This window comes from Varanus komodoensis, unplaced genomic scaffold (genome assembly GCF_004798865.1).
Source record: "Varanus komodoensis strain SLA01 unplaced genomic scaffold, ASM479886v1 scaffold8, whole genome shotgun sequence".
Lineage (NCBI taxonomy): Eukaryota > Metazoa > Chordata > Lepidosauria > Squamata > Varanidae > Varanus > Varanus komodoensis.
In genome coordinates, this window is record NW_025336481.1 from 30111888 (window position 1) to 30125194 (window position 13307).

General features: G+C 37.1%; 1 protein-coding gene across 1 annotated transcript in view; it reads right to left on the reverse strand.

Annotated features, from left to right (window-relative positions):
- The window catches only part of NAV3 (neuron navigator 3), a 263434-nt gene that overhangs the window by 10762 nt on the left and 239365 nt on the right, over window positions 1–13307 (reverse strand). Inside the window, exons 28-32 of the mRNA XM_044455417.1 lie at window positions 9473–9626; window positions 6366–6540; window positions 5709–5806; window positions 4637–4732; window positions 2305–2473 (exon numbers count right to left, since the gene is read on the reverse strand). Coding sequence (XP_044311352.1) covers window positions 2305–2473; window positions 4637–4732; window positions 5709–5806; window positions 6366–6540; window positions 9473–9626 — 692 coding nt within the window. The remainder of the gene's footprint in view (window positions 1–2304; window positions 2474–4636; window positions 4733–5708; window positions 5807–6365; window positions 6541–9472; window positions 9627–13307) is intronic.

The window sequence follows — 13307 nt, forward strand, 5'->3', positions numbered from 1 at the left end:
TTTTTTTCTGCTATTATGTGCTTTTAGTTAAATCCAGATTAATTAAGAGAAGGAACTTCTTAATTTTTCCCCTTCATGTTTTTGATAAATTGACAGCAAGTAAACTTTCCTAATACAGATTCAAAAAAGTGCCGGAAGTGCGCAGACCTTTCTGCAAAGCCAAATAATGATAATGATAATAATAATATTAAAAAACCTTAACCACATGACTAAATGAATGGGAGCAATGCAATCAAAGCAAATGTGAAATGAAAACTCAGTGAAGCAGTGATGTATATCTAAAACGTCTGAGGCATTTAAAACAAAAAGGTCAATGTGACAGCAGCAAGGGTTAGCAGGAAAGAGATATCACACCAGATGACACAAAGTCTTTCTGAAAACCCTTAAAATAGAAGGTCCTCATGGCGATATGAAACATTTAAAGTTCCTACTTGAAGTGTCTGATTCAGATTTCTGAACCCTCTATCTTATATTAAAATTCTCTTTTGTTCTAATTTGCATACTAAGAAAAGAATGATATAATTGAAACAGGAAGTTGGGCTGTCAGTTAGTGTACAAGACTTATTCTTGAAGACTGTATCTAACTTGTCTGCATAACTTCATTATTTCCAACTGTGAATAAATGATTTGCTACATGCAGTTCCTTGATGTCATCACCAGGAATGCAGAAATACTTTGTTCAATATGCACTTTTGAGCAAACTGAATTGATTCTCATTTCCTGAATTACTATGTGGATTGGAAGCTGTTATCACTTTGTTTTGTATTTCTCTGAATTTTATTATTTGATTCTTGGCTTAAAAATGCAACAAAATGTGTGTGAGAGTGTGTGTCTTTATGTTGATATGTTATAAATGTATTTTGTGAAAAATGCATTCAAATAATACAACTTTCATTTTTTTAATTAATACATTTACAGATTAATGAAACTATCTACAAATGGGGTGACACTCACTTATAAATGATTACCTTTGAAGCTGACATGGACCAGAAATAGACTGATCCTTCTATCTTGAGTCATGACATCCATCTCCTCAGTGTAGGTAACGTGGCACCTTCACTGTGAGAACCAGAACACTCTCAAACACCTTTTTTTCATGCCTGCTCAAGTGTTAACTCATTCTAATTTTTATTTCAGGTAACAAAGGTTCAAAATGGAAAATGGGATTGCTTCAAAGTAAAGTGAGGGCTTCTAGCTACTCTTATCTTCTTTGCCCATGAATCCTTCAGAGCTCAGAGAAATGAAGAAATGAAAATAGCAATCAGCTGCCTTCTGCAATGCACCATGTTGTGGTAGTAATCAGGGCATTTTTTTTTTCAAATTGCAAAATGTACTCATGGTCCCAAAACGTTGCCTGCCCCTGTGCATGATGTCTGGTTATTTGGAATGTCTTAGGAAAGAAAATAAGCACCTGAAACCCCTTTTCAAAGCCATGGCTAAGGCATCCATATCCTTTGTACTATAAGCCATTTAACATGTGCCATGGAGGCTGGAGGCTGGAGTGTCAGCCAAGGTACTTATTTATCTGGATTTCACTCTGAACTTAATGTGAGCTATCCATGGTATTGAAGCATATTCCCCTGACATGGGATGGCTCCTTTAAAGTTCAACATTAAATGGTTTTATGAAAGCTTTGGAACTAATTAATATTCATCATCTGCTACTATTGAGAAATTCGACTTGGTGGCGGTATCCAATTATTTTAGATGTTTATTTTGCATCATTAGTTCTATTCCTGTGCTTTTATTAGCATGATCTTGATAGTTCCATTAAACAGATGTAAGGGTATTATTTTTGAAAAGTAAGATATTGCACTGTGCTAGATAAGTTGGAAAACTCTGGAATTGATTTAAATTTGTTTGGATTTCTAAGAATTCAACTTGCTGACTCTACACCAGACTGGTTGTTCTTTTCAGAACATTTCCCCCTATTTCTGTAATTGTATACAAATATGGTCATCGAAGAATAAAGAAAATAAAACAAACCCATCAACAAAAAGTGCATTTCCCTCCAAAGTGAAAATATAAAAATATATATTGGGGGTTGCATCTGTTTGGGATATGCATATTTTCAGAAGTGCAAATTTATGCAAATGCATACAAACACATTTGCGCAAAACCCAGTTCTACCACTGAGTGGAAGATGAAATGAAAAGTTCTTGACAATCTTTGAGAAAGTAGATGGAACAGATTTTACAGTGTTTGTACAATCCCACACTGTGCTGAAGGGCAAAAATGCAGATATACTTTGTGCTTTGAATATGCAGAGAAAATGAAAGGAATAACAAAAAATGTGTTGTCTTGCCTTTAAGGTTCACAGTGATAGTGTTATTATCTCCAACCAGATATCCACAGGGCAGCAATTCAGGCACTTCTTGGCTATGAGATCGAATAACATCACCTATACAGTAGCTGGCTATGCAGTCTGAGCCTAAACCAAGGCTAGTAGCTGGATCCACTCGGAAAACATATTCCTAACATAAAAAGCAAATGCAAACACTGACCATTATGTACAAGCAACAGGATAGAATATTACGCACCCACTTGTTCAAATGTCACTCTCATTTCCATCATTTGCGGACAAAGAACATTCAATATACTTTAAGTCTAAATGTCAAAAATTTTCCCAACATGAAGATTTCTGATATTTCCCACTGAACCTCATACAATCTACAAACAATATGACATTTATCGTAACATAAACCATATGAAGTATAAAGCATACAAGAATAAAAGGGGACCAGATTAAAAGAGGAACATAGAATATGTTAAATTGTAGCTGATCTGAACTGGGGCATTTGGATTCATATTGAACATCCAAGTTCATATTCTGCAAATATAAATAAAACACTTGTCAACGGCATGTGTGCTTGAAAATACATTTTGATGCTCACTCCGGAATACATTCCAGTTCACATGCTTACATAATTGGAAATGAACTCAGGCTTCAGGGTGGGAACAACTTGACTATGTTTGTATGCACAACTGTCATTGCCCAGTGGAATTACCTATAGGCCCTTACACTCATGCATTCTATCCTTGTCCCCAAATTTGGCTCCACCCCGAACAAATTATGGATTGGTGGCTGCAAAGGAGAGTGTATGTGCGTGCACTTTTCAGGCATTCTGGGATGATGCATAAATCGGAGTTCTAGAATGTCTGGAATGCTCCATGAGCAGGATTTCCTTTCCATAAATCCAAGCTGTATATGGTTGTCAGGAACAAATCCAACTTCACATGACTCCAAGGGCACTGCAAAGGCAGAATTCTGCATAGCATCCAAGGCTGGTAAAGTTATTTTGGTTTTTCAGACAGAAAATCCCTCAAGCCCCTTTCCCCAGATGTAAAAATGCAGCTACAATAACTAGCTAACACTCACTGCTTTTTCTTGATACCCAAAGCAGCTGCCTACCTAATGGTAGGAGTAGTTCCTAATTTTCTTGAACAAGGCAAACTGTGAATACAGAAAAACTGTAGGCATACTTGGGGAGAGAATGTTATGACAACACAATTTCAAAATCTCCCGTTGCAGATACTTATTGATTCATGGATGTTTTCCACATAAGTTAGGTAGATATTTTGATGCTGTGCACATTGACTTCAATATCTATATTACAATTTGTCTGGAACCAATTTATGGTGGGAATTGTCTGGCCTAAAGAGAAATATAATACTTCCCACTGGGCCTCATGCAATTTCCAGACGTTCTGACATTTATTATAAAACCCATAATCGTAAAGTAATTCTTCTTAGGTTCTGGAAAGAAAACTTGCAAAACTAACAAATACTTCTGGACTAAGGAGTGATAAATGCCAATTTAACAATGCAAAATAATTGTTTCAAGTCAGACATCCTTAAACAAAGTTTGCCTAAACTTGACTTTGGAGGGAGTTTGCATTTTATTAAGACACAGTGTGATTTTGAACTAGTTATTGCTGAGATGATAAACCTGCAGCTTGCTTGTTTAATTCACACTGCATTTAGAGCAGTGATTTTATGACCCATCAAACAAAACAGCTTCAGGCACATGAAAAACTGGTGTGCCTCAGACAAGCCTATAAGCAAAAGCCATACTTCCTTGCATGTTAATTTCCTACCCGCAGGGAACTGTCATGTATGGAAGAGCATTCAAACTTTTTAATTCCTTCCAACATAATAAAGTAGAACAACTCTCAAGAGCTGTGGCTTAATAAATTAATTTATTAACTTGGAGTCCCACTCCTTTCTTAGCTCTAATGACAGTCAATTCCAACCTTGTCTGCATTCCGAAGACAAATAAACAAAACTAAAACAAGGTGCAGGATGATGGCCTCACACTAGGCTTTAAAATGCCAAAGACTGAAAATGCAAATAGCTTGTGAAAAACAAAGACTAATTTGATTGTTTCTAATCAGCATGACATTCTAGGCTCCACAGCTTCCCAGAGCACACTGATTGGAACGGGAGCATCCTGGCATTCTGCCCCCACCTCCCCGCACTTTCCTTGTGCCTAAGGAAAATAGGCACAAGGATTTCCCATCACTGACCAATTTGTTTAGGAAAAGCAGAGGATAAGAAAATTATCATAGGAAACACTGGGTACATATTATAGAATGGAGATTGTGTCCATGTTCCTGAATTGGCTTATGAAGCCTTACCTTAAAAAGCCGCCTGATTACACCATCCAATACATCCCATTTTGTTTTACCACTGACTCCAATAGATCCTATCAAATATGCCTGCATTTTTTGATCCTGAAAAGGGAGGAGGTAAGCAAAGCAGGGAAAGGGGAAGTGAAAGGACTTCAGTATTCACATCGTCACAGTACTACTTATCTGAATAGTTTTATGTACAGAATATTAACATTTATCTAATTAGTTGGACTTATCTTAGGATTTTCCCAGAGAAGAAATAATACTGCTTTGAGATATAGTAAATATATCAAATTTAAATGATGCAGGGTTTTTCTATACAAGGTATCTACTTTTTATTTCATTACAGAACTGCAATCCAAACTTTATACAAAAAAGAATTTCCTTTCTGTCTTTCCTGCTACATATTTGTGGAATAGCAGAATGCATAAGAAGAAAAGAATATTTTCCTTTGCTTTCACAGGTAAAATTGAACACTTTTCTGAAATGCTCTTTAAAAACAGAAGTGAAACTGGAGAGGCATGCTATCATCTAAAGAACCTTTCTACTGCCATGAGTAGGAGATGATGGGAACACAGTAAATGCCTCAAGTAGAAAAGCTTAATGGCTTAACTTGCCATTAAGACTTTTAAACAGATTACAGCATCGCTGTACCAAGACATGAATGTGTAAACCTTTTGTTGTGAAAGGCTGAAATTGGTAATATATTGTGTCTAATCCATGCAAAAAGAGAGCCCATTGCTTACAATGGGGTCCTTCTCTTCATTCAGAACTTGTTTTAGGGTTAGGTAGATAAGGCACATTTCCTAACAGTACCAGGATATGCAATATTGACTAGGGATTTGAACTACATGAATGGGTAGCAGAACATTTTGCTCTTTATAATCAATTAGTGACATTGCTGGAATGATCCAAATATAGCTACAAGATGCAAAAAATATTAGGGTGCATTCAGTGTCTACTGTTACATTTTCAATTGAATATACTATGGGACAGTATAATACAGCCTTTGTAGTAGCAGTAGCATCGGTATACTTATAATGATGGACACATTAATAAAGGCTGGAAGTCACGGTACCTTGGATCGACCATAGCCCTTGTTTATCATGACCATAATTTTAACATTCTGGCCTTCTTTATGGAGAGTTCCATCTGTAACATCTTCCAGTAAAATATCTAGCAAGATAATACAAACAAATGCAAATATCCTGTAAAAATATACTTAACTTGGTAAAAGATATTCAGTTGATCTTATTTGCAACTTTACATGTGTTTCTGTACATATAAATGATGTCAGTGATTATTACAGGAAAATAGTTATCATGTGTTGTTGTTGTTATTGTGGACTAAAATATAACAGTTGCTGTGCTTTACTTTGTTGGCAAAACAATGCAGGACAAAGTTATCAATCAAATATTTATGGCTCATGAACTCAGTGTTATTTTATTTCGAAACACAGAAAACAGAAAACTTTACTTCTGATGTTCAAAACTGTGGATTCATTATATAGTAAACAGCTTTCAGTTAAGATTAATTTGACTTCTCAATTCTTTAGCATGCAACCATGCAAAATGTCCTGGTAAAATGATAAAATAAAGGGAGTTATCCTATCCATGGTTAGACAGATGCTAAAAATCATATGACTCCTAGCATCCCCTAGCCAGCAATGCTAGCTGTGGAAAATGGGAGTTGTAGGACTTTTTAAAGACTAAACACCCAAATCACTTTTCTTTACCTGATGTAACTGAATCAGTGATGTTCAAGTTATTCAAGGAGAGCCCTAAAGACTGCCGTGAAGAAGAGGAAGATGTGCTGCTTGAAGACTCTGAACATGGTCGGCCTGGCTTTCCAGTGTTCCCTGTCTCTGCCTTTAAGCGATCGTTTTCAGCTTTCAATATCTCAATTTCATTCTAGCATTGAGAATACAAGTTATCAACAAGGTATCGATAGAAAAAGTGAAAAGAGGGTGGTGGGGTGGATTTCATATCACCAAGTATGTTATAGGTATCACAAATATTTGTCACTTGCTAGTTAAGTCAAGTAAGTTAAATTAGTTTTCATAGCTACATTAAAATGAAAAAACAGTGCACACAAATTCTGGTAGGTCAATTGGAACTGTTTGGTCATTTTGTCCTTTTCACAAAAGTAATGATACACTGTAAACTTCTATTCCTTGGATTCCATGACAAATAGCCTAGATAAAAATAGAACCTCAAGCTAGTTGCATTGCATCCAAGCGGGCAATTTAGAAGGGGTTGGTGAGTTTGTTCATGTTCACACATGCCATTGTCTCTGTTTCACATTGGTCTCACGGCCACTCAGTCTCTTAACACTGCAGGCTACGATAAACCTAAGACCAGCAACAGTGGTGGAGTATGGAAGAACAAGGGAAAAGCACAGCATTACCGACAGTTCCATGCTATTCCCATGCAGGATTCCCTGTGATTGCAATATTCCTAGGAACATTCTATTCCTAGTTAACTCTCAGGGGTGTTACAATATTCTGAGAGTTAACAATAACAACATGAAGACGCAAGGAATACCAGAAGCATATTTTCAGATCAAAGCAAAATTCCATTTGCCTCAAGAAACATAAGCAACCATGCTATAATAGATTTAGCATCCCCATTTTCAATATCAATAAAAAGCTGTTACAGTGAAAATAATTGAAAATGACACCTAAAATAGATCAAAAGTTCAGTTAAACAAGAAACTAATTAAGGAGTTGAAGAAAGCTGATACTGCCAAATTGTGGATTACCACAGTGCCTGTTGAAATTGCCAGATATTGCACCATCCTTTTCAACAAGTTTTGGGAAATGGGAGACATGTGATTCAGTCCTTAATCTTTATAGATGTAACAGTTCATTTTCACATGGTACTTCAGTCCTTTGGACATCTGTCACAGGTGGTTATCATATTAGATCTGCTTTTCATTTCCTGAATTCTGTGATTATTCAGGATTATAAATACCACACACACACTAAATTCCTTTGTCCACCAAAGCAGTTGTTGCAGGCCCCAAAATATCTGAATGACAAGGAACCAAACTAGAGATAACCTTAAACCCTGTTGTTACTTGTAACATTGTGCTAGGCTTTTAAAAATGAAAACATGACAACATGCAGTATCGATAATTAGTGGGATCCCAGTTGGCAGAGGGGGATAATGTAATGCTTTCCTTCCCCCATTGAGTTCAGCTTACTTTGGTTTATTAGGTATTTGATTATTTTATGCTATTTTTAATTCTGTGAGTTGCCTGGGGACCAGTTGTGCCTTGAAACATGAATTTAAGATTAATTAATCAATACATAATAAAACCAGAGTGTTTGAATTGCTTGTCTAAGCAATTGATTAGGGCAGTTTTAGAATTCCAAAATAACATAAGGGCATATTTAAGGCTTTGCTTTGTGACCACAAAGCAACTTTGAAGCAATGGCTTTTTATTTCAAATACCAACAAGCTGTTCTTCATATAATAAGGAAGAGGGCTGGCACCAGGGTTAGCATCAGCTGGGCCCCCAGCAACAGAGGTGAGGTTTCACATCCAGGTGATGGAATGGCAACAGAGGGCTCTATCCCAACTGAACCTGAACCCTTCCTTGACAGCAGGGGTGGGACTGATAAAGGCTCCTTGCCACGGCTGAAGCAAAGTTTATATCTTCTTGAGCACTCCCTAGGCAGAGATGGTGAAGTTCCCTTCTGACTGAAGAAATTCCCTTCTCCTCTACTGAACTGAGACAACTCCCCTCCCCTTGCCTTCCTTAACCATCAGGAAGTCAAAAGGTAATCTTTACAGAATGCCACGGTAAAACAATTTGAACTGGACAGGTCCAGCACAGCAGTGATTGGACTCTTAGGCTGCCATCCTATACACATTTAGCTAGGACTAAACCCTTTTGAACTCAGTGGAACTTACCACAAAATAGATGTTTTTAGAATTGCAGAGTTGATTCCTTTGCATAACTCAGTGTGGCAAAATTTGAAAGGACTGTGCCAGCTAATTCACATTAGTAGTGGGATGATCACTCACAAGCTTAGACACTGTGACCTGCTTCATAAGCTTGGAAGCTTAGCGATTAGAAAAAGCAATGTAAGGTGTGAAATGGGAAACAGTAGGAATTAGAGGTCAGGAAGATCTTTAATAGTCCTGAGCTTTTTGATGTAGTTTTTCTTGATGTAGCCAGCCTGCTTCCATATCCCCAGAAGTGTCTCTACCTCCTTACCTAGTATATGACCATGTAACATTTTTCAGAGGAACTGATAATTAAAAGGGATCACTGCCAACAACTGAGATGGGAACACTAAGCAAAATACTACTTTGCAGAACTGACATGCTGAGGCTGTCATACTTTGGACACATCACGGGAAGGCAAAATTCCATGGAGAAGACGATTAAGCCAGAGAAACTTGAATGCAGCAGAAGAAAAGAAACACCAAATACGAGATGGATTGACTCCTTAATGAAAGGAGAACTTTCATTCATTTTGGAAAACTTTCATTCATAAGGTTGCCATAAGGTTGCCATTCTCTTTGTAAGCCGCCCCTAGGCTTCTGCAATGGGTGCGGCATAAAAATGTTATAAATAAATAAATAAGGTGGAGAAAATTTGATGGCACATAACAACAACACAGACTGATGTAAATCTCTCTCTCTTTCTCTCACTCTCTCTTGCTTATTACATTATTTTGCAGTCCCATTAAATCTCAGCTAAATCGTTTTCCTCCTGTCCTCATGTTATGCTTTTGTTCAGCCCAGAGTGATTCTTGAACAGAAGCATCACATGGAGATTAAAGAAATGGTTTTTGTGAGTAATGATACCCTCTTTGGTCCACTGAGCTGACCTGCATGCGATTCATGGCTTCCCGAATCTGGTCAAGATGGTGTGCTGAGCTGAGGGCCTCAAGACGAATGTCCGTTAACTTGAGTTCTTTCTCCCTGAGTTCATTTTTCAGCTGCAGAATTATTTCAGCTTCTGCCTCTGTGCATTCGCAGATCCTAACCAAAAGAAAAAGAAAAAAAGTAAAAGGTAAAGGTAAAGAGGCAGAAGATTAAAGGAATGTTCTCTTCTAAAGGCAGCGTGCTACTATTCTGTATGAAAGAATAGGAAAAAGGTTGCTGATGGTGACTCCTAGGAACAGGAGGTAGAATTTCATCAAAGCAACATGAATGGGTTCAGTTTAAAAACATGAAAAAGGAATAAAATAGCTAGATAAAACTATAAGCCTTCTCTCATAACTTTCCTATTTAGTTCTACATTCATTATGTACTAGAAGCCAAATTCTTGTGTATGGTTGTTCCCTCCTCCCTCCAAAGCACAAGAAGGCTGTGTTTTACAAAACAGTCCTAGCTGAGTTAAACAGTTCATTACTTTAACCAAAAGTTCCCAATTTTCCAAACTAACAATTAAAAATAAACTATTGTGCTTGCAAAAGCTACCTTAGCTCTGCCAATATTCTCAGTAAAGTATAACGCAAAATACAGTGTGTACCTTTTGGCTATGAGTGTCTTTCTCGATTACTCCACACCTGACTTGGACCTGAATATGTGAATTGTTTCCATTGAAATATTATGGTGTTTAAGTTGATGTCTGGTATTATGAATGCTATGGCTGTGGTATTTAGTAGATGATTGCAATTTCAATTATGCAGATGATAAAGAGATGATGTTCTATTTGTTGAGTGATAGATATGATGGTATGAAACCAATGCCAGGGCTTCTTTGTTATGGTAGCATGTGGAAATTACTGCAGGATACGTCTGTCTGAGTTAGGCCCTGCAAAGGCCATAAAGAAAAAAGGGAAATCCGAACATGGACCAACTGTATGAAGAGAGATCTCCAGCAGCAGAAGCAGGTACCAGGAATGGTCTTTACTCTTGCAAAGATAATCCACACATTATCATAAGATCTCCATACACTGTGTGGGCAGAAGTCCTAGTTCTTGTGTGGCTACACAGTAAGCTGCAAGGCTGTGTTCTCTGCAGTTTCCACATGGGGGAAAATGTGTAGCTTAGAGCAGATCACAATTTGTGAGCATAATTGGTTTAGAGGATTTTAGCAGATAAATGAATATGTAAATTAACCTATATTTATAGAGGTGGTAGCTTGGTTCAATGTGGACACTGGAATTCTGCACTCTACTCTTCCTTTATTAATTATTAAATATTTTATATACTGTTCTCTTGCACATTGCTCTTGGAATGGTTTGCAAATGCTTAAAAATATGGTCCCTTGTCACCTGTGAGAAAAGAGGGCATAGCCATAACCAACAACTTTGATACTCTGTTCCAAGTGAAGAGTGTTTCCATCAGTTGGGAAATATCTGTGTAGAGGATATTGAGACACCCTTGCTGTAGATGCCTGATCATTCTCAGAAATTCTGAGAATGCGACTTAAAGGAACACAGTTTTTAATATTGAATTTTTTATTTTTTGAGATGCATGGAATAACGACCATTTTATCATTGCTATACCAATTCAGAAAAATATCCATCCACTTTATATAACTGACGTTACTCTACTTCTATTCTTAAAATACAAACTTGAAACTGCCACAGTTTTCTTCAAGGAATTACTAGAAATGTTTTTTGGGGGAAATGGACCCCTGCATTCTAATTCTTGGATATGTGATTCCCCACATGCCATTTTACCGGGATCTATGCTTGTAGATCACGTGGCCGTTTTGCCTTTTCTTTGGAGCCCAGATTAAAGATGACCTGCATGTACACGCAGTAGACAGACAGATGCAAGTGAAAGAAAGTAAAGGATATGGTTTAGAAAATGAGATTCAGGTCCAAGGAAGAAACAAATTTTTAAAAGCATCTATGCAGTAGAATGAAAGTATGAATGGCTTTGGAGGGAAATGGAATGATAAACCAAAGAAGGAAAACACTCTCAGCCCTAGATAGATTTTATTTTACCCCAATCATCATCCTGTAGAATGTATGGACATTAAAATCAGAGTACAGGTAAAAGATGGGGAGTACAATCCTGTGAGCCTTCCTGAATTCAATTGGACTTACATGCAGATACATGTATACAGGATTATGGTTTAAAGTTGCATGGAAAATCATGCCAAAAACATTGTGCACATTCAGTTATTTCTTTTCACTAATTTTATTGTATAAAATTATATAAGATATACATAAAATTTAAATATGTCCATTACAATAGGTTTTTTCAATGTCTATCCCTATGTATTTTATATACTACAAGATACAGTATTGTTGGTGGATGCAATTATGCATAGATTTAAACAGAGACAGACCAAATCTAAATATTTGTTCATTCTTAGCAGGTCTGTGACTGCATAATCAAGATTGATCGATTGATATTTGTTCATTCATGAATTATACCTTCAGACCACCTGTTCAGAAATTGAAAGCATTATGAAGTTCTCAGCCTTGCATTATTGAAGGTGATGAATTCAGATATAGTGAATTGAAAGAGAAAGCTAAGCTAAGGTTTTTTTCCCCGAGATCCTGGCTCTGAATGTGCAAAATGTTTTATGATGTGACAAAGAATATAGACCTTAGATTCTCTGTCCTGCCCCTCAGTACATACCCAAATGTTAAAGCTTTTGAATCCTGCAACATCTATACCACCAGAAGGGCCTTGAGTGCAGCTTTTAGACGGCTTAACTTCAGAAGTGGAAGGCAAAATAAACAAACCGTTTTAAGATATCACTACATTTTACCAGGAAAAACGGTTCTTAACGTTGCTATTTACTGAACTGTGGGGCCACAGAATGCTCTGCAAGTTGCAAACACTTCTGCTAGTATGTTTAGGATATGTTCTGATGATCAAACGATCTATCTAATTGGAATTGCAGGTGTCTAACAAGAGTGACTATGTGAATTCTCTGGCAGTAAAATGAAATAGTATGGAGAAAAGACCTATTCAGAAATGTTATAATAATAATAATAATAATAATAATAATAATAATAATAATAATAATCTTATCTTATCTTATCTTGCCTATCCATTTCAACTGGAGGTGGGTCACTATCTCTGACCCTGTTGACTAGATCTTGTATGCACATTCTGTTAATGGGAAATAGAATTTTGTTTTGCTTCTTCTGTTTGTACAGGTGTGTGCATGCATGTGCATGCATATATGTGTATGCACATGCACACACCAAGTAAGGATAACACTTAATGCAGTGAATGAAAGTGTATGTTTCAATGCATTCAATGGTCTGTAAGTGCTTTGCTGGTTTTGGTAGAAGAAGAATGTAGAAAAGGTTTGAGGACAGGACAAGTGAGTGATGGGAAACAGCTGAGAACATTGGACAGTATCCAGTGGGAAGCTTATACCCCTATCAATTCCTATCTGCAACCAGTGGGCCTCCAATTGCACAAATGGGAACCACCACTTACATAAAGCAGGTTTAGTGCTTTGCAGAGGAAGCCCCCAAATTAGTGGAAAAGTTTATTTACAAAAGCAGACTGGTTGACTGAGCTCACCTAAAGGAGCTTGCTAGCTTTCCTTCTTCTAGTAACAAGTGTTTCCACTCCTTTCAGGTGACCCCAGTCAGCACTAAATTAGCAGAGACTACCATTTATGGAATACCCCATTGGGTACTGTCTCACCAAAACAGGAGAGGCAAGAGCGCTAGGTCAATATTTTTCATGTCATAATGAAGTGCAGAAAGCAGTGACAGTAGGTGAAAGGAGCAAG